Source organism: Triturus cristatus, chromosome 4_1 (assembly GCF_964204655.1).
Source record: "Triturus cristatus chromosome 4_1, aTriCri1.1, whole genome shotgun sequence".
Taxonomy (NCBI): domain Eukaryota; kingdom Metazoa; phylum Chordata; class Amphibia; order Caudata; family Salamandridae; genus Triturus; species Triturus cristatus.
In genome coordinates, this window is record NC_140585.1 from 1,169,973,047 (window position 1) to 1,169,999,955 (window position 26,909).

General features: G+C 45.0%; 1 protein-coding gene across 1 annotated transcript in view; it reads left to right on the forward strand.

Annotated features, from left to right (window-relative positions):
• Window positions 1–26,909, forward strand: part of LOC146856278 (dehydrogenase/reductase SDR family member 4-like) — a 268,293-nt gene that overhangs the window by 49,982 nt on the left and 191,402 nt on the right. Inside the window, exons 3-4 of the mRNA XM_085654373.1 lie at window positions 3,173–3,350; window positions 7,367–7,468. Coding sequence (XP_085510499.1) covers window positions 3,173–3,350; window positions 7,367–7,468 — 280 coding nt within the window. The remainder of the gene's footprint in view (window positions 1–3,172; window positions 3,351–7,366; window positions 7,469–26,909) is intronic.

Below are 26,909 nucleotides of genomic sequence, written 5' to 3' on the forward strand. Positions count from 1 at the left end.
AGGGGCCCCTGACCAGGTATCAGATGGAAAGGATTATCAGGGCTAGTTTGTCCAGAGCAGGCTTGGCCCAGCCCGATAAGAGATACTCCAGCCACTTATTCAGGATCGGGGCGGCAACGGCTGCATTCACGGCAGGTCTAGAGCCAGGGAGTGTGAAGAAGTTGGGGCGGTGGGAGTGGAACTGCTACAAACGATACATTCGCCCATAATGTACCTCATCATTTATTGTTTGCAGTGTATTTGCAGTGTTGATTTTCTTATTTGTGTGTTGGACAAGATTAAATGTCTAGAGAGTGAAACCTTGTCTCTTGTTTTACTACGGCGACCGGTATGGGTGATCGGTCATTCATATATTTCCAGGGTGGCTCAGTGGGCGGCGCACCAGAATTGAATGCGGCACTTCCCACAGACACATTTTGAATGGATGGGTTTCCCGGGCATGGGATGGAGCTGGCTCAGGAACAAACTGGAACAGAGACTGGCGACACAAGGGGCAGCACCCAAAATTTTAGTGATTCACCTGGATGGGAATGACCTCATCGCCATGGGTAGAAGGCTTCTCCTGCAGACCATGAAAAGCGCCTTAGGCCGGATTTGCAAGCGCGTAGGGCAGTGCGACGTTCTCTGGTCAGAGATAATCCCACGCCGAAACTGGCGGGGGCCAAATCCGGCGAGGCGGTTGAGCATTCCCAGAAGCGACTCAATGGGGCGATGCGCAAGTTCACTGACCAGAGGGGCCTGGGCTTCATCAGACACGAGATGATCAAAGAGAACGTGAAGGGTTACTTTGAGGATGATGGAGTTCACCTATCGCCAGTAGGCATGGATCTTTTCCTGTTAGACCTAAGTGAGGTACTAGAGATGAGAGGTTGCAGGTAGACTATAGCTGTGGTGGGGGCTCTGGCGGTGACGGGGGCCACCTTCAGAGCTGTGGCGGAGTTACAGGGCGATCTGGAAGCAGGCCGGTACCGAGGGTACCTCTGCGTGGCACCAGAGGGGGTGCCAGAGCCAAATCCGAGGAGCCTCATAGGAGGGTCCTGGAAGCCGTGTCGGCGCCCCGCTGGTTCATCGGGCAGTTGTGGGTCTGAACAACCGGGGGTTTGCTATGCGACGCTCCTCCCCGGGAAGGGGCGTGAGTAGAAGTTACCAACGGTCACGTGATCCTGTAAGAGAATCACTTGGACGGCAGCAAAGGCGGGGTTCGCCCCAGTGTTGCCCGGCTCATCAGGCGGGCAGGCGGCCCAGTTGGTTGCCTGCCCTTGGATCACCCGTAAGATAACCCACCTATTACATAACGGTGTATGTAATAAACCTGCAGCAATTGTACCCAATCAAACAGTCTGTATTGTGTGTTTATTATTGAGTAATGTATTTTGGTTGGAGGGGTGCCAATTGCGATACTATGCCGCTGACCGCGGCACCCACAGGGGGCCACTAGAGTGGTTGGCGCCCTATTGTCGCCTGGGCACCGGTCACCCCTCCCTGCCCCCCCCTCTTGGGGGGCTGGGACTCCGGCGGTGTCCCCCTGCTCTTCCTGCCCAGAAGTGACGCGAGGGGCGTCACTTCCGGGGCTTCTTGGTGCAGGGGGGAGGCTATATAGCCCTCCCCCACCATGCTGGCAACCTCTTGATCACCTCGCATGCCGCATCCCTCCCTACAGCTTACCCGGTGTGGTGATGGCAGGTGGGGGTGAGAATATTGTAATGTTTTCTTTTTTGTTGCAGGCGAAGTTACAGGGCGATCTGGAAGCAGGCCGGTACCAAGGGTACCTCTGCGCGGCACCAGAGGGGGTGCCAGAGCCAAATCCGAGGAGCCTCATGGGAGGGTCCAGGAAGCCGTGTCGGCGCCCCACTAGTCCATCGGGCGGTTGTGGGCCTGAACAACCGGGGATTTGCTATGCCACGCTCCGCCCCGGAAAGGGGCGTGAGTAGAAGTTACCAACGGTCACGTGATCCTGTTAGAGAATCACTTGGACGGCAGCAAAGGCGGGGTTCTCCCCAGTGCTGCCCGGCTCATCAGGCGGGCAGGCGGCCCAGTTGGTTGCCTGCCCTTGGATCGCCCGTAAGATAACCCACCTATTACATAACGGTGTAATAAACCTGCAGCAATTGTACCCAATCAAACAGTCTGTATTGTGTGTTTATTATTGAGTAATGTATTTTGGTTGGAGGGGTGCCAATTGCGATACTATGCCGCTGACCGCGGCACCCACAGGGGGCCACTAGAGTGGTTGGCGCCCTATTGTCGCCTGGGCACCGGTCACCCCTCCCTGCCCCCCCCTCTTGGGGGGCTGGGACTCCGGTGGTGTCCCCCTGCTCTTCCTGCCCAGAAGTGACGCGAGGGGCGTCACTTCCGGGGCTTCTTGGTGCAGGGGGGAGGCTATATAGCCCTCCCCCACCATGCTGGCAACCTCTTGATCACCTCGCATGCCGCATCCCTCCCTACAGCTTACCCAGTGTGGTGATGGCAGGTGGGGGTGAGAATATTGTAATGTTTTCTTTTTTGTTGCAGGCGAAGTTACAGGGCGATCTGGAAGCAGGCCGGTACCAAGGGTACCTCTGCGCAGCACCAGAGGGGGTGCCAGAGCCAAATCCGAGGAGCCTCATGGGAAGGTCCAGGAAGCCGTGTCGGCGCCCCACTAGTCCATCGGGCGGTTGTGGGCCTGAACAACCGGGGATTTGCTATGCGACGCTCCGCCCCGGAAAGGGGCGTGAGTAGAAGTTACCAACGGTCACGTGATCCTGTAAGAGGATCACTTGGACGGCAGCAAAGGCGGGGTTCTCCCCAGTGCTGCCCGGCTCATCAGGCGGGCAGGCGGCCCAGTTGGTTGCCTGCCCTTGGATCGCCCGTAAGATAACCCACCTATTACATAACGGTGTAATAAACCTGCAGCAAATTTACCCAATCAAACAGTCTGTGTTGTGTGTTTATTATTGGGTAATGTATTTTGGTTGGAGGGGTGGACAGAGGGGTGCCAATGGCGATACTAGAGAAAGAACGGAATCCATATTGTTACGCCTGTTTTTTCGCCCAACAGACTTGGGTATTGCATGTTGTTTCATTCGGTATAGAACCGTTATCTCTTTCTGCCCAGATGCCTCGAGCTCGGCCTCGTCATGCCATCTCAGAGAGCTCGCGGTGTACGTCATGATGTGTTGCCTTTTACTTCCAGGATTGGGTTGGCCATCGCGCGCCGCTTGGCTCTGGAGGGCGCTCACGTGGTTGTGAGCAGCAGGAAACAGGAAAATGTGGACAAGGCGGTGAAGCAGCTGCAGTTAGAAAACCTAAGCGTGACTGGCATCATCTGTCATGCCGCAAAGGCAGAAGACCGGGAGAGGCTGGTGAACACGGTGAGAGATTCCTATGTATGTATGCAAATCTGAACGAAGGTTTAACTACATTGTATTCGAGGTTAAACTTTTGTGAGAAGAAATTCAAAAGATAAACTTATCAACAAAATATGACGAAACAAAAATGTCATAATGTACACTGCAAAGCAATAATTGACTGTTGTATTCCTTTATGGTGCAGAAATATGGGGGTCAGGTAACCTGAGCGGGCTGACTATCAGAGAGAACAGCTTCATAACATCTCTGTTGTAATTACGAAAAAGCACCCTGACTGCCCCCCTATTCTTCGACACTGGCCTTAAAATGAGGAGTAATTTGGCCAGGTTGAAGACTTTACTTCTTTGGATAGAATTGCGACCCACACCGGAACTGGCCTTGTATAGAATAGCATTGGAGGAGGTCGTTAATCTAGGGAATATTTGTTTTATTCCCTGGCTTCATTACATCAAACTACAACTGGGGACCCTAGGCTTGGGCATGTATTGGTCAAACACATCCCTAATAAATAGTAATACCAAGGCTGCTGTCAAAGAGAAATATTGGGCTTACACAATCGACTCACATCATCAAAATGTTAAGGCGGGAGGGCTGGTAGATGAGTTTCTGTACTTTAGACCTACTCCCAAAGTCGAACTATATATGAATGTCTATGTACCACCTTTAACACGCACCTTGCTTATAAAACATATAGGGGCAGATTTATGATAACTGGCGCATCCCTGCATATCAGCAGGGATGCGCCAGTTATTATGCGCCACAGCTGCGCCACCATGGATGCGCCGCATTTATAACGTGACGCATCTGTGCCGTAAAAGTGGCGCATTGCTGGAGTTGTGTCGCAAGCGCGACGCAGCTCCAGCAATGTTCTGGGGGGCCCTATCTGTACAATGCTGCATCAATCCTTACGCCTGCTTCCAGCAGGCGCAGGGTTTTGACGCAGCATGGGCCTAAAAGTGACTGAGTGGAATCTTGTAGATTTCACTCAGCCACTTTTAGGAGGCGTTCCTGCGCCGGAACGCCCCCACCTGCCCTGGAACGCCTACATGTGGCGCAGGGCTTTACAACGTGACGCATCTCCCAGATGTGTCACGTTGTGAATACCCCGCACCATGGCGCAGGATTTGCGCCGCTGCTGCGTCACAAAAGTGACGCAACGGCGGCGCAAAAGTGGCGCAAGTGCAACATAAATCTGCCCCATAGTAGGCATATTGCTGGCAAATATTGTTACCTCCAATTGGTACCCCAGGCTCCCTAAGCTAAAAAAAACCACCTGCATTTTCTGTACTTATTGGACAGAAGATGTAGAACATTCCTTGTTCTTCTGTCCAGCTATGACCCAGGAGGTCTTGGTTAAGACCAATCTGTTTCTTCAGTAGCTCTCTACAATCTTTTTGGCGAGTAAGGAAAGCAGCAGGAATTTCACTATAGCACTTTAAACAGCCAGCATTCCATGATATGCTGACTGATATGCATGTAGCAGTCCGCAACCATTTGTCTTACTTTTTTAAATGCTATGCTTTTTAATATTATTATGAAATTGAAATGTGGTGTAATGCATTATTATCAAGATTGCTCTAGTAGTGTGACTTTTTTATTGTATGATGTGTTTTTTGAGCTTCTACCGGAAACAAACATTGATGATGAAGTTGACTCTTGCACAAATATGAACCCAAACAGGACACAATAGGAAGAGCATAACAAATATTAAGAAAGCAATGCATATCAATGCAAGGGTTAGACAATAAGGGCCGTATTTGTGGCAAGGTCACCCAGTGGAAGGCAGCAAGTCACCTTGCTGAGCCACTGTGTGACAGGGAAAGGGTGGGAATGCCCCGTATTTAAATCAATATGGTGCATTCCTGCTCTGGTGCCCTATTTGGTTGCCTAGTGGCAACACTAAATTATTTACTTTTCAACACAAAACGTTTTTCCTCTAGAAATTGCCTAAAAGTAAAGAAAGTAAAGAAATACAAAGCACTACTTCTATTACTTAGCGTCAAGGGGGAGTTACATGGATCTTCCCATGCAACCACTCATGCTTTTTGACGCAAAACCCTATCTACCAAAAATCTGAGACAGAGTTTTGAGTCAAAAATTAATGCCATTTGAAAGCAGGCTTTAACCGGAGAAATGTTTTACTTTCTCTTTTCTTTTTCGACTTTGCAAGTGTGCTGTACTGTAAGTGGTAAAAGATTTGAAACTTCTCCAGGTATAGATAGTATTGTGTACTGCAAGGGAACCCTTCCAGTACACAACCTATGCTAGACTCACACACACACCCTTGCACTATGGCACAAAAGTGTGTGCATGACACACGCCGCTACGGAGAGTGAAGAGGGTGCCATATGTCTATACATACGGCGCTCTCCTACTGCCTCTCTATCATGCAGCGTAGCATTTTTGGCTGCTTCTCTGCGTTGAGTGATAGTTTGATCATTCGGGCCCTAAATGTTGAATCTCCCTATCCCAAGAACTAATGGTTGATATCTTGTCTCAGTTTCCCAAATCAAAAAAAAAGTTAACTGAAACAGATAAATGAGACCAAAGAGAACAAAACATCACTGATTGTTTTATTTTAAGAACACTACTTTTTGCCAACTAAATCAAATATTTTGTTTACCTGAGTAGCCAGAAAAAAATCAAAAAGAATGTCCTAGCCTTGAATGAGTCAATTAATCAATTGCTGTGACCCTAAACTATGTGTATATTCTGTGTTGGAAACTCTCTTAAATGGTGGAAAACGTCATGAGAGATCTCTGGGAGAAAGTTTTTGTATGGTGATAGTGCCACCATATTACCAAACTATTGTCACTATGGAGTTGACAATAGTACCCTGACAATAGTTTGGGAAGCAGTATTCTGGTGGTCATTATATATCTGCAGCAAACATTATGACCACCACTTTGTGAGATACAGCTGTGGAAGCCTTACCATAATATCCACCTAAACCCCAATATTTAATCTCCTCAATCTTTTAGCAAAATAATGTGTCTCCAGTGTCTACAGTTGATCTTGCAGTTAGAGACTATACTCCTCATCTAGAAAACAAAATGATAGCAGAGTTGGAAAGAATGCAATATTGAGAGAAAAAGAAATGAGTTGCAGATCAAAATTGAGACAAAAAGTACATCAATTACAAAATAGTAACATTTCAGTATAGAGAAAAATCCTTAAATGCCATGAAGGCCCAATTACAGAAGTACAGATGAATGCAAAATCTTAAATCTTAAAAATCATAAATCTTAATAGCCCCAAGTTAGGCAGAAGCTAAGTAAACATTTTAAGTGTTCAAATTCATAAAGAGTACTGTCAGCATCCCATTAGCAAGTTTAAAAGAGAAGCATGGCCATTCACCAGCAAGTAAAATAGCGAAATAATCCTCAATGAAAATTCTGAGAAAAAGTCCCCATGAAAGAGAGAAACCAAAGGTTTTATAGTCAAATATCACTATCTGCAAATTCAGCATAATATGGTTATGGTTAGGGTCGCATTAGCAAATCAGAAACAACAACTTAATTCCCTAAATCTTTAGCACTAACTCATTTCTTAAGGTAAGAGAAATCTTCTGCTTGCTCCCGCATCATCTGCACTCCGAAGATGTACAGCACAAATGGAACATTTCTTAAACAATAACTCATAGGATTAACACGACTACACTAACACTTCCAGTGGAAGTCTTTGAAAATGGACAGAGCCAAGTTGAGTAGAACACCAGAAACTACATCCATTTTAATAATAATGATGTATTGCACAAAAATGTGGCATAACTATTCATAGCATTATTTCACACATCTATGTTCCATGTGCAACATCATTAGTTCAACGGTTACCACTCCATGCATCATTAAAACACTAATTATAACAATAATAATTTTCACATGATATTTGCACATTTTGCATATTTATTCGAAATGCTACAACACAACCATTTGTATTATTTAATTCACAGTCGCTTTTTATTTTGGAAAATCGTACACCAAGAGCAACTCTTATTTGCTTCATTTTCTTTTAATTAGGCTCTTCAGAAATATGGAGGGATTGATATACTAGTCTGTAATGCTGGAGTTAACCCCCATGTCGGGAAGATTTTAGACTCAACAGAGGAACACTGGAAAAAGGTAAGGTATTGTCTCATGGATGTACATCTGGCCCTTTGAGCGGCTTTCCATGTGCTCCTGCCTATTACTCATGTCTGTTGCTATGATTGTCTGAAAATATTCTTGCTGGACGATTGGTCTGCCTCTCCTCATGAAGACGGTGTTAGTCTTTCTTTAATTTACATTTTTTGATAACAGGACAGGGAGTTCTGCTGGCATAAACTAAAAAGGAAGCAAGAATTTATTTTTTTAAGTCATCTGATGAATCTATCCTGAAAATTACTGGGCTGGCTGTGAGACGACTAAAATGAATTAATTTGAATTATGCAAAATGATCTTAAATTATTACGTAATATTTTTTTTTTCGAAAAGGGATAACTTTAAAGAAACACCAATCCCTACATTAGAACACGGTTATTGTGATGACCTACAAAATGTTTCCAAAAAGTAACTCTCTCATCCAGGTATGTCTAACCAGTCAATCACGAGCTATGAGTAGCTTGCAGACATCTTCAGAGTAGCTCGCAGCCTTGAGTTCATTTTTTAATAAGCACAAGGTCACATTTTTTTTTAAGTTAAGGGAAGGCTGTGTTCATATTGCATTATTATCATCAGACTGTAGATAGCAGGGCACAGTAAGAATTATGACACAGGCTGGGGCACAGAGGTGAATAAAGGAAGCAATGAGGCATTTAGCTCTTAAATTAAAGTCCTTTGTAACTCAATATTTAAGCTTGAGAACAAAATTATGTTTCTAAGGGGCATATTTACAAGCAGGCGATAAAAAATTATCGCCGCTTTTGCGGCCGTTTTCGGCCGAAAAGCGGCTATAATTTTATCGCCTAATTAGCAAGGCCATGCTAACGCATGAAACCTTGCTTTAGCGTGGGGATTCTTTACGCCCAGCTTTGCATCTTTAATGAGATGCAAAGTGGGCGTACCTGACCTAACATGACAGGAAGCCCCATGCTATGAAGCATAGCGTCAGGAAAAGTTGCGATAACCCCTGTTATCGCTACTTTCCTTACGCATGCTTCAGGACTGACTTAGCCATGATATCCTATGGAGGGTGGATATCATGGCTAAGTTTGTGAGTCCCTATCAGCAAGCTAACGCCATATTGCGTGAGATTATCGCTGGGTTTCCAGCGATAATCTCACGTTAGGCAGTTAGCGTGAGGATTTTTATCGCTGAGGAGATAAGCGTTGCTAATGGCACGCTATCTCAGCGATGAAAATCCTCGTTACCCGGCGATAATTATCCTCACGCTAAGAGCGCTGAGTGATAATTATCGCCGGGTGTTGCTGATATGCCCCTATATGTTTTAAATGAGAGAAAAATAAAATGAAAAGTTACCTTAATGATTAAGTTAACTCCTCATTTTTATTTTCTCTCATTTCAAAGTGTCACATTTACAAACAGCAGGCCTCTTGCTCCTAGTGGCAAGTAGACTCTGTGCCAGATTTATAATTGAAAAATACATTCATTTTTTCAAATGAGAGAATTTAAAATGAAAAAAATATTTCTATGAAACATTGTCTTCATGTGTTTCCCCACTTTCAATTGGGCCAATTACGTCTTAATCTTTTAGGAAGCATATTTCTTCACTTTAAATTCCTTCCATGTAAAGAAATGCTTGTATGTTTCTGTTATAAATATGGCACTTTGTCTACAAGCCACTGGGAGCAAGATGCCTTGTGTTTGTAAATATGACACTCTGAAATGGGAAAAAATTAAAAGGATGAGTTTTATGGAATCCATAATATAAACATAAAGTTAATTTTTCAGTTTGATGTTTCCCCATTTCAAAGTGTCACCTTTACAAACAGCAGGCATCTTGCTCCCAGTGGCTGGTAGACACAGGGCCATATTTATAACTGAAAAATACGTCCATTATTTTAAGTAGGAGAAATTTAAATTGTAGAAAAATGTTTCATATTATGAACATTTTTGCTGAACATTGTTCTGCGCTTTACCTTTCTCCCATTTAAAAAAATGGTTGTATATTTGTGTTATACATGTAACGGTGTCACATATGGAGAAAGGTAAGTCCTGTGCCATGAGTACATATGACCCAGGCTCTCAGTGACCCATACACACATATCCCCTTCATACGCACATATGTTCATACATCCCCAAAGACCACACTCTCACTGACACATATGGCAGCCCTGTCTTAGTGCCCTTAGTCAAAATATTTTGTTCAAACCATAGGATTTGGCACAATGGACATTAGGCTTCAAGTCAATGAAGATGGGTGTGGGGGTGTCTGGTACCAATGAAAGAGTTGCTTAGCCTTCAGCAGCTTACAATGATTTTCACTGATCAGAATTAGCTCTCACTACAGAAAATGTAGGAGAACCCTGCTCTAATCATTGTGAACTATATACGAGAATAGAGAGATCCACGGTTCAACTTTGTATTCAATCTGTGAGTCATTTTAAAAGCTCATCAAAACTTAATTATTAAGGGGTTATTTTAGTTGGGAGGAGGTGGCAGGGTACTGGAGGAAGAAAAGGGTGTGCTAATCAGACCAAACAAAGGTTGACCCAAGATCAAAAGACATATTATATATATAAATCCTCTGCACACGTTCAAAAGTAAATCCATAAATTTACATTAAATATCACAATAATGCTTGTCTTTATATTTTCAGATGTCTTTAATTCAAGATCTTTAAGCCTTCTTAGCCTAGTCTACCGATTGAGCAAAAGACACTTTTCAAAAGTTATAGTTTTTCTGCATAACACTTGTAAGCATTCAAGTGTCACCTGGCAGCTGCATGGCTTCCCTATAGTGAAATGTGTATTGCTCCCAGATGGCGGGCAAAGGGCCCTGCGTGAGGGGGCAGGAATTACCTTCCCTTGATAGGTTGGCCAGGGAGCTGTGCACGTTAACTTAACTATCCTCAAAGGGGACTACCCTGTCACAGGCAGGGGTAGCTGACACATGGGCCTGCCATCTCTATTGTCCTGCTAGCCAGCTGGACCTCAAACCCAGTTTGGGGGTTAAGTTGTCCCATAACTGGTTTGGAGTAACCAGAAGGGAGGGTTCGCCCATTATTATAGCCAAACTTCTGGGTGGCACAGGGGGCTTTGACCAGGGGGAGAAGAGTTTTGACTCATTAAATTGTCCCAGAATGCAGCGCTATAGGGTAGAGACAGGGGTGTATGGATAATGTGCCATCCTAAGATTGTCCAGGCGTGCCCAGCATCAAGAAATTTCCACCCAAACTTGCATACTTCTGGTTTGCGGAGTGTTGCGAGGATCTGCATTGATGATGCATCCCGCACCGAGGCAATGCAATGGTTCCGAGATGCCGTGAGACTGTCGTGCAAGGTCCTGCATCGCCATCAAGGATCCCATCAACAAGGGCTTGCGATGCAAATTTCGGATGTCGAGAAGGCGTTTACAGTCAGGGCAATGCGCCAATTCCGAGGAGCTGCAAGACTGCGATGCGATTCTGGCATTGTTGATGCTGCCATCGGTGAGGGATGTGAGGGCCTGTATTGAGGATGCATTCCACAGTGGTGGTTATGATGCGGTGATGGGCAGCAATTCCAATCCATGCATTAGCAAAGATGCATTGGTTCTGCTCGGGGTTGCACCGCACAGAAGAGGGGATGTATTGGTTCTGCTGGATCCACAGAGCTTGACAGAACACCTTAAGTCTACTTCCAAGGGTCCAAGGCTGGGTTGGAACCACTTGACAGGGTAGAATCACATATGGTAGAGTCTAGGTGCAGGTGCAAGTTTGTTGGAAACTTGTTGTGTCCCTGAGGCTTTAGATAATGAGGCCAGCCAGCTAGCCCTTGGAGTCGCTCTGGGGTTCAGTGTTTGAGAGATGAAGATCTAGTTCTTCTCACTCAGGCAAGAAGGTATCATAAAGCAGATCAATACAACAAGACAGCAGTCCAGTAAGGCAGAAGTCCAGCAGAACAGCATTCTAGTGAGTGACAGTCCTTCAGAAACACAGCAGTACTTCCTCCTGGCAGAGTATCCACAGGTATAGAAGTGTACTGAAGAGGTGGTGTCTGAGGCCCAATATTTATACTTAGTACCCTCTTGAAGGGGGGAGAAGCTCTGAGAAATACCTCTTGAAGTCCCCAGGCATCCAGCCTTCCCTGCCTTGGCTCCAGACTAACTACAGGGGACCTCAGCTCTTTGTTTTGATGCAGTACACAACTTATTCAAAAGTAAAAAAGTAAGTGGGACTGTGCCCAGCTCCTGCCTCCTATCCTGCCAGTGATGGCCTATCCTGGCACAGATAAGCTCCCTATTGTGTGTGGCTGTCCAGGTGGAATACACAAAGCTCAACTGTGAGCTACACCCAGTCTTGTGACCGAGGTACAGGCTTAGGGCACTAAATTGCCAAGGCAGGAAAATGCAAACTTTCTAAAAGTGTCAAACATGAAAGGGGAGTGATCCTGATAAGGGGGAGGGGGCAGGATCTGTAAATATTTGTTACACAAAGAGAGAAACCCCTTATACCACAAATTATTCAAGAGTTACCCGGGCTGCGTTACCATTCCACACCTACTCTTATGGAAAAAACCTTTCATATTATTCAGAAAGTTATTTAGAGATATCTCACACCTGCACCTGAACAAAAACATATCTTTAATATACTTGAACTAAACAATAACCAGCTAGACGCGATCGAAGCACAGCTAATATAGACAAACAAGGGTTATCCTTCTTGTCAACATTTAGTACGTCCAACAGAGACTTATTTAATTATGTATTAGTTGTGGTGTATTCACAATTATATTCCAAACATTGGGACAAATGACTGTAACAAGGGAAGGCAAGTAGAGAGTTACAGCACAAGAATACAGCACCATAGCATCACAGCATCAAAATAAATGTGAAAAAACCCTGAGGGAATAACAGACCTTCAGGAGGAACAAAGAGATAAGGAGAGAAAAGAAGAGGAAAAGCAGCTTTGTGAGGCACAACCAAAGGGGTCTTCAGCCGTAACGGAAAAATATATTTAGAAAACCCAAACCCCTTAAATCTTTTCTCCATGAGGTCAGGGACGACAAAGGGTCCACCCCTGAGTATGGGAAAGTCAAGGAGGAGAAAGACGGCTTCTTCAAAAATCAGGGGGAAAATGCAATCTTCAGCCCCACTAGTTGCCATTGACTCAGGGTCTCACGACATGGACACGTAGGGCTGGAGCATAGACAAATTGGCAGTATGCATCAAGAGAAGCCTCATCTATTCCTTTCATCCAAAAACCGCATCTACATTTTGCTTCTTGCAAGATGCAGGCTCTTCCATTTTTTCAACCAGCAGTGGAATCCAAGACCTGCAGCTGCCACTCGATCCCCTGCAGGTTTCAGTTGCTGAAACGGCAAATGCCCAGGCAAATGTTAAGGCAGATGTGGCTTTCAAGGACTCCAAAAATTCCTCCGATAAAGACAGAGAGGGCAGTACACCACCACCAGTACAAGCTATCCAACCACGGCAAGCATCCCAAGAGCTCCAAAACAATCAGGAGGTCATCCATGCTATGGGAGATCAAGGGTCGGCGTTGGAGTCGACCAATTAGATATCACCTGCTGGACATCGGACATATCATACGGGAGCGTTGCCGGCTTCCTTCTGGGAGGGCAGCAAGGTCAGGGTGCAGGAGGTTCTCACCAATCCAGATGCCAAACAAACTGGCATAACCTTCTGCCCAGACCTTCTCTTAAACTCACCCCAACCCCACCACCATCCGAGTCTCAAGCTTAACTCCATGAAGCAATAGTGGTCCAGGAACACCTGGAACACCTGGCAGAAGATCAGTGTGCACATTCATATTTGGGCACTCTAGAATGGGCAGAAATGCTGGCCTCCTACAGATTGGACTCTCCAGGGAGGGCACCCACCCCATCTGAAGCCCAGGCCCATAAGGGCCTCAAGGGAGGGTGGAACCGGACAACAGCAAGAGTGCCAGTCCAGGAAGAATGGCTGTGTCACAGATGGACAACGTGCGGGAATCCCTGTAAAACACCATATAGCGGTCTGTGGAAGTCCTACGGTATCCATCAAACAAGATGGCTATTCAGCTGATCTTACTCAACAACCTAGCACTCTATGTTGCTGACATATGTGAGGAGCTGGGGGATCTAAATTCCCTGATCAAGCGGGCAAAATTGGAAGCAAAGCTGTGCTGCACCTGTGGCCCAATCGTGGATAAGCTATCCACCCTTCCGTCCATGTTCAACGACGTTCCAAACGAGTTAAAAATTGGGCTCAAGAATGAGCACTCCGCCAGAGAGAGTATCCTAGTAACAAGAATCCCACAGCAAAATGGGCATGACCTGGAGGTACCGGGGCAGACCAACACTCAGATGCTAAACCCCGGCTGTTTACATGGGGATCCTTCATATCTTTCTATGACAGATCAGATCATTGCCAGAGCCAGCTTCAGAGCAAATTGAAAGGCAGAATGCCAAACAAAGGCGATGCAGAGGAGGAAGGGTCGGAACAAAAGAATAGTTACAAATCATCCAGCTGTGTATGCCATTTTACGTCCGAAACAAACCCACCTCTTGTCCTGCACTACCGCCTGTGAACTCCCCTGAAACGCCTAATCATTCCACCCAAATTAAAGCCCTCTTTCCGCACCATCATCATGGGAGGGCAGACACATGGGAAGAAGTTGAAAACGACTTGACCAAGGAGAATGTCTCAACCAAGGAACAAAATATCTCTGTATGCACGTATGGGGCTCACTTGAGTTCCATAAGTCACTCCTCAGAGAACACCAACAGCGCTTCCATGCCCAGCGGCAGGACAGCAGCCTCAGCACCTCCCCAAAATGAACCCACATAGGAGGGGATCCCAGAAGGGAACAGGATAGCAACCAGAGAGAAAAACAGAACAGAGGCAGGGGCAAGACTAAGTAAGCAGCGAGCCTCAGGCAATGTGCACCAGCTATCCTACTCAAATAGAAGATGCCTCCGTCTCAGTCACAGGCCCCTGTTCAGCACAGAAGATCGAAATAACCAAGAAATAGCTAGTGCCAGGCTTCCGAAAGTAAATCAGCATATTCCACCGGCAGGACAAGCTACAGCAACTTTTGCAACTGAACGGGAACAATTCGCACCACTGAGCACTTGAGAGAGCAGGATCACACAGCACTCTTGGCCTCCAATTCACAGGCAGACCCCTGCATCCTGCTCTTTAAGTCAGCGTACAAGTCTAAGGGAAATTGAGACGTGCTAAATAGAGGTAATATCTTACTTTTGATGGCAAACATCCTAGCTCTAGCCAACATAAGATCCACAAACTTGCTTTGAATAAAGTTTATTAAACCAGAAATCACATCTGATCGTGGAGGCCTCAGGACCATCTGGAAATCAGCATTAGTTGTCCATAAAGTGCTTTCAGAGCAACACACATTCAAGGCCTGGGGCATAAACATCACTCTTTATCACAATATAGGCTAGCCATCTCCCCTGCTTGCCGATGCAGGACAGAAAAACCACGCTGCAGCACCAATAACCAGCTTGATGTGCAGGAGAGCTCAGGGGGAGTCGCCCATATGGAGAAGGGCACCCAACTACAGTCAATCCCGACAGCAGGACTTTCCACCGACACCAAATTGGTGCTCGGACTTCAGGTGGATATCTAGAACCATAAACAGGACCACCGGCACCCAATGCCAGACCCACACTGGGCAGCTCCATTCTGGAAGCCAAAATCCATCTTTGGCTTGTGCACTTGGGACATCAACGGGTTAGCAAGCAAAGTCATGGACCCCAACTTTATGCACTACATTAAATCTTTTGACATAATCCTGCTTCAGGAGACACGGCCAGCTGTCCCACACCAATTAAAGGGCTTTGTGTGCTTCAGCACACAAGCAGTTAAGCGTTTGCAGCATGGCCACCCAGGGGGGCTTGCAACCTATGTGTCACTTACATGCACAACCAAGGCAGAAGTAGTTCCATCTCCTACAGCAGCCATTATAGCTGTTAAAATAAGCCTTAACTTAGATGGGCATAACAAGGAGGTCATAATTTTCAATACCTACATACACCTGTAGTGGAAAAAACAAGACATGGAACAACTTGTGACTCAGCTTCTGGCACATATAAGTAATCAGTATACCCTAAACTCATTCTTTCCGGGGAACCAAATTTACATCTTCTGGGCTCCTCAGAGGAAGAAGATGTGAAAAGTCAGTCTCCATACTGGAATATTCCAGAACAAAGCAGGAGTCTCCATGGCAGAACAAGCAAATTAGCTAGACGTCTGTTGGAAGACCTGGAGCACATCAACCTCAGGGCGTTAAACAGAAGATTTCCGGGGGACTCGCCGCCATCGGCTTCTTTCCATTCTGAATTCACCTCCTCAATGATAGATTATATGTTCATCTCACTTTCAGTATTCCACCGTGTCTCCACATTCTTCCCAGGGGATAAGGGAGACAGTGACCATAGGCCACAGGAGACACCTGTGTTGGAAATATCAGCAAAAGTTCTACACTCAAGCTTTACGACAAACTTCAAAAGAATAAAAACTGCTCTGGCAAACACTGAGGAGATCCTTGAATCTGCAAAGGCTCTATTACAGGCACAGGAAAGAATAGAAGGTAACCTCACGGATAGTTGGGAAAGTTTCACTGCAGACCTAGCCAACTCCGTCTCCAAGACCATCAAAACAAGACTTGTCCAAATTACAAGAGAGGCAGGGTGGCTCTCCATTGCTCACCGCACTAAACTGAAACAATTCAAAAAGGCCATAAAAAGTACATTGAGGCCGCTAAAATGCAAACCTGGGGACTCCCATCTTATCTCTCTACTCTGTAAAAAAAGTGACTTGTGAAAATTAAATGGAACCTCAACAGTTCTCAAGAAGACATCAAATCCAACAGCAGTACTCCATTCTGGGGAACATCAAATAAAATATTATGCCCAGCCCCAGAAGGTGTAATATCTTACAACCAGGGAGAGACCTCGGCTGACTTTTTTAAAGCTCACTTAAACCATCAATCTCCAAGCCAGCCAGCAAAAAGAGGGAGGATAGATCCTCAGACTACCAACCAACCATGCAGGGGAACCCCTACTCGAACAAGCCACAATCAGTGTATCTCAGAAGGCACTCATATCATGGCCATTAAGCAAGAAATCGCTAAAGGCAGGAGATAGGGGCCCCTGGACCAAATGGTAACCCGCCGGGCCTCTCTAACTAGGACAGAGACTATTGGGCAAAGATCCTTCACCCTCTTTTTTGAGAGGTCTGAACCTTTTGGAAAATCCCAGCTTCCTGGAAGGGCTCAGTCAATTCCCCCACATAAAAGCAGGGACAAGGCTACACCAAAAAACTACAGCCTGGTCGCAGCGGCGTCACTATGGGGGTGCGGACCGCACCGTGTGACACCCTCACATGGGGTGACACCCAGCAGGGCGCAGGGGGAGGGCGAAGACAGTGTGGAGCGAGGTTGCCTGCCTCTGATCACCCAGTTGTGGGCCCATCTTTTGAGCTGTCGGGAGGCCTGCGAAGACGGCTTTCAGGCACAGCAGCTCTGTGTACAAGCTGAGGCCTCTCGCCTGCTAGCCCAGCAGTTCTTCTCTTACTGAAGACAGTGGCTGCAAGATGGGGTTCTCACTCTCTTTCCTCTCCTTTCTTTTATTTGCTCCCCTGTGAAATGGATCCAAAAACGAAAATCACTTTTTCTGGAAAATCAATGTCGTATTTTTCTGACATTTAATTCCAAAGTGCAGCATCGGGAATAAAAGTTTAAAAATATGCAAAATAAATAACTAAATAAAGTAAGACAGAGTGGTAGCAAACGGGCCAGATTGATTTTATTCACACCCAAACACATTAGCGCCACTTTTACAGAGTTTGCCAGTGAAGCGCTATTTTTGTTGTCTTGGAACTTGGAACTAGTGCACCAATCCTGGAGGTACTGCAATGTGAGGATTGAAAAACAAAATTTGTACTGCTGCTAGGCATCTAGGGATATTGTCTTTTTTTACCATACTGCTTACGTTTTGTAAGGATATAAGCAATGGTCATTGAAATGGGTCCATTCAGGGCCCTGTTGTCATGTCCTTAACTTTTCAGGCAAAAGCACTCACTGATTTCTGAACAGTGAGTGCAAAAGCGTTAAAGTAAGCATGTTGTTCCTGCTTACATTTCACATAGTTTGCAAAATTTTACATTCCCTATGATTGTTTGCTTTTTCCAGGATGCTGTCACTTTTTACTTGTAGGCCACATATTGCTCTTGCCCAGTGCGTAATTTAAATTGAGCCGCATCCAGGTGTTTATAGCTGGCAACAAATGGGTTGTACTTGTAGGCAGTCTGAGTTTTTCTCAATGGGGCAGTATGGTGTTCAGTGGGGAGAGGATGTGGCACTATGGCCAGAGCTGCTGAATTTGGAACTGGGGAACCAGGTTCAGCCTTAATAACCAGTCCACCAGAGCACTCTCCTGAGAGAGCACTATCTCATGCTAGACCTTAGAAGGCTTCGCAAGACATTAGAATCCCTGGTGTCGTAGCACCAGCAGGTGCACCCTAGCATGACAAGTGTAGGTTAACCTTCAAGGCTTGTCCACCACTATTCATACTGAAGTTCACCTCCAGTCTTGCGGGAAGGCCTATGAAGCAGCACACCCTAGAACAACAGTGACCCTGTCACTGAGATCACAGGACCCTTGACAAGGGCCAGCTCTAGGGTGGTGCAACCGGTGTGACCGCACCACGAGCTGACTTTAGGTGGAGGCATCATTTTTGCAAGTCTATTATGGTTTTAAAAGCGCTTGCTGCCTCCTTCCTGGCCTCCAGCAATTTTCAGTAACAATAAAAATGTCATGATGACTCTGGTCATTAATGTTCTTCCTAGAGAGAGATCGGAATTTTGTCTAATGGAAGATTTGACTCATGGAAAGGTAGCTCAGTGGGTTAATATTCCTGCTGTAAAGAACATGTACCATGCAGATCACAAAGTGCACATAATGTAAATAGGCCAGTGGGCTACTGCTTTTGTCAGAGAGATCCTTTTGTTACTTGCAGTTTATAAGTTAAAATCCTAACATGGAACAGTGAGCTATTAACTGTCATCTACTCCCCAGCAACAAAAGTCACATTTTTTATTAACTTTTGATACGTTTGAGCTACAAACAATTTATTAGTTGAAATGGTCAGTTCATGCTGCAGATCTTGCATTATGAGGCAAATATGGCAGAGCCATTATTATTTAGAAAACATTTGCAAACTAGGATTTGTAGCCATTCATGTTTGAATGCTGTTGTGGAAAAGGGAGAAGTGCTGATGACAGAAACTCCATGGCTCGGAGACAAATGGCTTGTGCTTTTTATCGTATTTGGGGACATTCTGTGATTAGAAGTATATCCCACTTTGTGAATACATTTTACTGTCAATAACTCATTATAACCTTAAATAATCATGTGTATCCATTGGTTGATAAAACTGGGCAGTGAAACCAAACAAATACAAAAAATTGGAATGTTTGCACATTCTGGCCACACCTCTGGCTCCGCCCACTGATCCAATCCTTTGGTTATTCCCGCCCTCTGATTCTCCGCCCACAGTTCCCCTACTTTTTTCCCCCAACTTCGACCACTGATATATGGTGTTGCTGGATAGTGGGAACACCACACCAGTACAAAGTACCATACCTATGATATTATAAATTCCAATAAACTGTTGACTAGCAGGTAGCCCACTGTACAACCTGATTAATGAGTCATTATCACACTGTTGTTAACAGGCACATTTTGTAAATATAGGACCTACATTTACAAACGTTACTAAGGATTCTGTATGGTCCCGTTATTTGCCAACTGTGTCCACTGGCGGACTCAGAGCGGATGAGGTCCATGCGGTAAGTCGTGAGGGGGTGACACCATGAGTTACCCGCACCGGGTGACACCAACTCTAGTGACGCCACTGCCTGGTCGCTTTGCTAGACAATGAGGCAAAGTCCTTTGCAGGCACCCTATTAAAGGAACTCCATGCTTGGGCAGCAGCAAAATCCATCATTCCACTCAACCAAACCGGTTTCTCTAAACTTACGGGCACAACCACCAACATCCTGGCCATGTCAATGCTCATAGGCGTAGCAAAAAGCACTAAAGAGTCGCTCCATTTCTGCTTTATAGACTTTGGAGCAGCCTTTGATAACATAGACCGGGCTAGACTCTGGAGGAAGCTGGTGGACTGGAATGCCGCACAGCCACTGCTGGATATGCTGATTCTACTCCACACAGATAGCTGGGTGCAGGTGAAGCTGGGCAAAGGCTCACATCTCTCCAGATGAGTTCCAATCACCAAAGGATTACCAAGGACACAAGGGTGTGTGCTCACCCCCACATTATTTCACCTCTATATGTCAGATCTGACGCAGTGTCTCACCCCTAGCAATTCACATGCCCCTAGGCTGGGGGGGCACAACGCTCTCCACTTTTTTAGATGCAGATGACATGGTCCTGGTGAGCCACACACAGGTGGGTTTGCAACATCTCATCAATGCAATGCAGGATTACTCAACAGAGTACCTCCTTGAAATGAACCTTAAGAATATGAAAACGATGACCATCAATGGTGGCAAGAAACCCATCCCTGCCTGGTACTTTGGGAAACCACTGATCTAAACCACAACAAACTATAAATACATAGGCATAGAAATTGACTAGGGGGGGAGAGCAGCCTCTAATCCATAATTTTAAACTGGGTTTGTAACCATCGTACCTTATTCCCTGTGACTCGAACTCTAAAATCAAACTTTGCTATTTACAGGGCTGAGGGAGATACTTAACCTGCTTATGGATGTACTGCACTTACTACTATGCAAGTAAAAGCCCAAGCACCAACAAACTGGATCTCTTGCTAAGAAAATAGCTGCTAAATACTTTTTAAATTAGGGCAGTAACTTTGCACTATATCATCCGCGCCCGTGCCCTGTGTTCTGACCTCTAAAGCCAAGACAAAGAGAAAAATGTTAGCCTATTTTCAAACGCATTGCACTTACGCACTTTGTAGTATGTTAACCCTGGACATTCACAAAGGCCCCCTTGTCAACAAATTGCTGGTAAATATGTTTTAAGATATGTGTATTTATAGTATTTTATTTTATTTTATCACACCTTTTTAGACTGTTTGTATGCGCTAGTTTTAATTAACTTTGAAAAATATATTACTTACTTACCCACTTACTATTCCCCTTTTAATTGGGCAGTGTCACACCACTTTCTAATGACATTGCATATATGTGTGTGTATTTGTGTGTGTGACCTTGGGAAAAAAGGTTGGTTACAGCAATGTTGGATAATAAATTAAGGGGCACATGTAGGGCTGATCAGTCTCTTATACTGGCCAGCACAACATGCACATTTCAACCTTCTGCACCCTACGCTGTGTCAGCGAGCTCGACGAACATAACCACATCCTTGCAGTCTCCATGGAGCACTGGACACTTCTGCCTAGACAATCCTGGCACTGCTTTCCTGCTCTTTGTTGGAACTAAGAACATGAAAGCAACATTGAGATTGGCTTGGGTGGACTGCCTCCTTTGGTGGTAATCATCCCCCGCCAGCCTGCGCCAAATGACTGACCGACAGAGGGGGCAAGAATGTTGCCAAAGCATGGTCAATCGATGTATGGCTTTCTTTTGAAGCTATGAAGTCATTTTCCATGCTTCTGTCCCTCGGGTGGTAGATGCCTTCAGTCTGCGCATGGCACCACTGACAGCAGTATATGCGAGGGTGCAAACATGAAAGCAGCATTAATATTTTATGTCTCATCAGCTCCAGCCTGCTGCACTGAGCACGTATATGAGCCTTGCCTGAGGCAGTCTGCCTCGCTCACTTTGCTTCCTGTATTCAACAAGCATTGGCAAAAACAAATGTCTTGGCTTTGAAATGCATTGGCCAACCTTTTGACTTTGCTAATGCTTGCAAGTGATGCTCGACCACATTGACAATAAGAAAAAAACATATACTCGTCAGCAAAAAAAAGAAGCAAAATGCTGGCTTTGGCGTGATGACATGCACACATGGATGCATCACTATGCAAGTGTGCAAGTGACATGACACAGTGGTCATTTTGGCTCTTAACCCCAGTGTGATGAAGTATGATACAGTATGCATCACAAAGTCACAGATAGTGTAAAGTTTAAGAAATAATTACATTCCACGTCCGTCTTGAAGTGTCAAATTGAAAACAAAAATAAAAAAAGGCTCAAAATGCATCAGCAAATTGCAATGCCTTCCCCCAGTAGAAACTAAAAAAAAATGAAATAAAACATTTGATGCGTAGGGGTGGTGTAGCAACAGAGGAGGGGGGTTGGAGAAAGTAAGTCACTGCAGGTAAGCAACAAAAGAGCCAGGGACGATATAAAAGGAAGCTATGTTTTACAGGAAATGATATGCAAAGTAAAAGGGGAGTGTGGGGATAGGGCACCAACTTGGTGAGTGCAGGGGTGGGAATGCGAATGGAGAAGCTGCACACAAGGGAGAGAGAAAGAAAAAACGCACGCTTGTGAGAAGTGCTGAAAGTAAAAGAAAAAGTAGTTCCCTGAATGTAAGCAGTGGAAGGATACAAGTCATTCAATCGAAAGAACGACACTGGAGATATGCTCGAGGGGAAGGACTAATACAATAACATGAAGGAAAGCCATCAAATGAGAAGCAAGCAAATGTGACTGGCAAGAAAGCCAACCAATGATAAGAAAAGGATTGATCTACAACCCACTGTAAATTCTGTATTGTAAATAATGGGTCTATTAACAATAGACAGCTAGACCTGTCTCCAGGAAATACCTTAAAATTATCTCTCAAATTTTAGCACGGTCACTGCCAGTCACCACAAAAAGATCCTATGGCATTATTAGTAGTTTGGGGTTGGAATACATTGGTTAAATCCCCTTGAAGGAGGCAGTGAGTGTTATGCAGTGTGATTGACTTAAATGCTTTTTATTTTCTACAGGAAGAGACTAATTATAAAATATAAAAACATACGTATAAGCAGCTGCAACAAGCAATAGAGCTGAGCAAGATTAATATGAAAGCCATTTTTCAACCAGCGTTTGTTTTCACATTTCCTGAAGCAGCACTGTTCACCTGTACAGTGTAAACAAACATGTGCATGAGGAGGAGTGACATTTAAGAGCTTCCATTGCTTTTATTATGAAAGCTACATTGAAGCAATGACCTATATTGTTATTTCCAAGCTTAATATAACATGTGTGGGGCAGCAGTCTATTTAGTACTGCATCAAATTCTATAAAAGGCAACACAAAAGCAAGTGTATATGCTTGTAAAGGGTACAAGTGTGCCAGTGCCACAAAATAGTAATGACATATAAAAATAAGAAATATGTTTTAGTGTGTTGTTGGACCTGGCATCCTTGCATTTGTTTGCCCTGTCTTGGTGCCTCTACCTCATGTATTTGTGATGGTATGCTGGACTTCGTTTTGGCTGGTTTGTGTACTCTGGTAACTTTGCCACTGTTGATCAGTGCAAGTGCTCCCTGTGTAAATTGTGATTATGATTGGTTATCCATGATTGGCATATCTGATTTACTAGTAAGTCCCTAGTAAAGTATAAAGTTAGGCTGATGCAGCCAGGCTGCAGCACATTCAGCTCATGACCAACGCCTCACTGCCTGACCTGCAATAAGGAGTGTCTTCTAGGTTGACCTTTGCTCAGTCTCACAGACACTGTTCAAATCGGCCAAAGGCTGGGGGTCGTGGCCCCTCACCCTTACGGGCAGGCTGCTGCTACTTCTTGCAGATTGTATAGTGCTGAAATGCCTGTGAATAGAAGTGCAATATAAATGTAATGGTGAGGTTTAAAACTCTCTACAAAAGTGCTGGCGATTATGGGCTGCAGCAAAGGAACTGCTCATTTGACGTTTTTGATTCAGTAGTTCTGGTAATTCACATTATCAATTGCAGCATCACTGCTGTACTGTGTAAAACATGCACGTGAATGCCTTCAAGTGCAGCAGTGCCAGAAAAAAAAAACACATAAGTAAGTAAATAAACAGATGTTTTTGGGACCAGTGTTTTCCGGCTTTTGATTGATCTGAGTTGCCTAATAGAGGCAAACACGTTTGACTTTTTATCTTCTGGCTCCCTCTAATGGTTGCTTGAACACATACACGTTATCTTAGCATTGCTTTTTTCTGGGGATCTTGTTTGCATACTTTGACCGATAATCAATGACCTTTGTTAGTATGATGTCACATGCTCATGTTGATGTGTTTTTGTGCTTGTGGACCTTTTGAGTCTGCAGGGGTTTTACTGGCCTGGCCTGTATTTTTCTGTACCTGCTAGTACAATCATTGGCAAAAGCAGTGAAAACTCGGTATTTCCAAACCTAAAACACCAAACACATGAGGAAATCACTAAAATGTGTTCTAGTGCTGTTAAAATAACATCTATGTGACTATTGAAACAGAGGGATAACTGCCATGTTACAAAAGAATGCAGGGAATTTTGCACCGTTTTTCACCTCACAGTACGTTGCTCTTCCAGTAGAGAAGGGTGACAACTCTAAGGACGTCATTAGCAGCCCAAGGCCCAATTTATCAACGTTTTAAGTCGCCCTTGCTCCACCCGAGGTGACACAGGGAGACACAAAAACTAGATTCAGATTTACTTGTTTGCTTGGTAAATCTGGTGTGAAGCAAGGCAGCACAAGTCGCTGCCTTGCTTTACACTGCATGAGGTGGGCGTTGCAAGGATGGAGTGTGCGTGTTGCCACGCATCCACCCATGTATTCTGATGTATTCCCAGATTTACCAATACTGGTAGACTAAAAGTCCTGGAAATGGGTCAGAATTGTATACCTACTCTCCACAGGCAAAACGTGGAGAAATATATTTTATTCTCCTCGTTTTTTCCCTTTTCTAAGTTGGCTCTACTCTGCAGCACACTTAGGAAGATGAAAATGACTCTGAGGAATGTTTTTATGCAGGAAGGTGTGCCTTCCTGCACAAAGACAACCCTGCCTACAATGCGGCCTGTATATGCGCAAAGCAGCACATTGTACGTCAGCGCACGGAAAGAACAGGCATGCACCATTTTCCTGTCTTCTCACTTTCAGGCATTGCTGCGTTGCATTGTGTGAAAACCCCTAAATTCCCTGCCTACAATGCGGCCTGTATATGCGCAAAGCAGCACATTGTACGTCAGCGCACGGAAAGAACAGGCATGCACCATTTTCCTGTCTTCTCACTTTCAGGCATTGCTGCGTTGCATTGTGTGAAAACCCCTAAATTCTGATCACACAGGGATCAAAATGATCAGTTGTGTGATAATTATCACATCCACGCAGTCTTCACAATCCATGATGTATTGCTAACTTTAACCAACCCTCAAATGTTCAGGAAAGGCATTATGGAAACACTAGGGGGCAGATTTATGTTTCCTGGCGCATCCCTGCAAATCAGCAGGGATGCGCCAGGAAAGATGCGTCACGTAAGTTTACACTTGCGCCACCACAGATGCGCCGCATTTACAATGCAGCGCATCGTGGCGCAAGGATAAACAGATGCGTGACGCATCTGACGGCGTAAGGGCGGTGCATTGCTGGAGTCATGTCGCAAGCACGACGCAACTCCAGCAATGTTTAGGGGCTGCCCATACCTAATATGCTGCGTCATGCCTTACGCCTGCTTCAAGCAGGCGCAAGGTTTTGACGCAACAGCGTCGGAAAAGTGACTGAGTGAAATCTTGTAGATTACACTGCGTCACTTTTCCAAGGCTTTTTCCGATGGAACGCCCACCCTGCATACATTAAACCTGACGCAGGTTTAATGTGGCACAGGGCTTTACACCGTGACGCATCTCCATAGATGTGTCACGATGTAAATGGGGCGCAATGTGGCGCAGCGTTTACGCCGCCGCTGCGTCACAAAAGTGACGCAACGGCGGCGTAAAAGTGGCGCAAGTCTAACATAAATCTGCCCCTAGATCTGCATGGATTTTAGGATTAATTCAGCAAATCAGAAATGCTAAACGCAGGCCTCTCTACAACAATCATACAGATGTCAACAGATATGACTCCCTTTCGCTGGGCTAACAAGAAAAGAAAATATTTAAGAATATATCTTACAGCAGTTTAGAAACGTATATGCAGCTAATTATCCTAGATTGGTTCACTCCGTTATCATAGAAATTTAAAAATGTGGCACTTTTTTCATATCATGCTTGGGTAGAATAGCCGCAATGAAGCTAAATATAGTCTTTCTTTCCTTTGTGGAGGGCCTTCCAGTAAAAGTCCCAGACAAAAGTCTGCAGACCGTCCAGAAAGCTATAGATGCCTTCATATGGGCAAGAAAAAGAGCAGGTATATCTAGAAAAGAGTTAAAAACTCATAGGAGATCCAGAGGTTTGGGCTTACCAAGTATAAGAAAATAATATCAAGCAGCACAGCCCAGGGTGTTTTTTATGGTTCATGTATGAAGCTGAACATCACTAGGTCCACATGGATGCTGGACTGAAGGGGTGAACCTCATGAGCACTCCCCTGGCTTCACCAATCAGCACGTCCTCCAATATGCTACTACTCAAAGGTATTACAGCCCTTCCTAAAGATATGCCACTCTCACACATACTCATAACCTCACGTCATTCCTATCACTTTTCAACCCACTTTTGGGCAACCCTGATTTTTTACTAGGGCTTTGTTTACTCAGATTAGAGGCGTGGGACACGGAAGGGTGTGGAATGTTGCAGAATGTGTTTTGTCCATGGTGATCACATGACACCATTCCTGCAATGGATGCAGAAATGTAACTTATAAGAAACAGAATGCATGCAATGCTTCCAATTGTGTCACTGGGATGTCTGAAAAGAAGGCTGTGGCAACCAGACCACCCACGTCATGGGAAAAGCTTTCTTTGACCTACTTCTTCCTTGGTGCCTTGTTTCCAGGGCTCAAATTCAGCCGTATATGAAGCAATGCCAGTGGATTTTGGGTGTCAATTTATTTGTAGCACATTGGCAGAAGTTTTGGGCTGATATCCCTCTATCATGCAAAACATTCCAGAATAGGTAATCATTGTACAAGCCTATGACAAATTGACATCTCTCCACTGCTGAAACTGAAACATACATATGACAACACTGATGGTATATGCTGGAGGGGTTGTGGGCAAGAGGGAAGAACTTTACATATTTGGTGGTCTCGCCCAAATTACACATCTTCTAGAAGGAAATACTTAGGTCCAGATTTACTCAATTCTTAGGCAACACAGCACAGCAGTCAAAACTGCCGAGCTGCGTTGCATTGAGATATGGCTCTCTCCTCGCCTCTCCCTAGTGCCACCGCAGAATTTTGCTGACCAGACCCACATACATACCTTTGCGCCATTGTGCAAGGGTTTGTGCACGAGTCTAGCATATGTTTTGCACTAGAAGGTTTTTCTTGCAGTACAAAATACTATGCCAAGACAACTTTTAAAAGTTCTCCAACTTTGTAAGTGTGCAG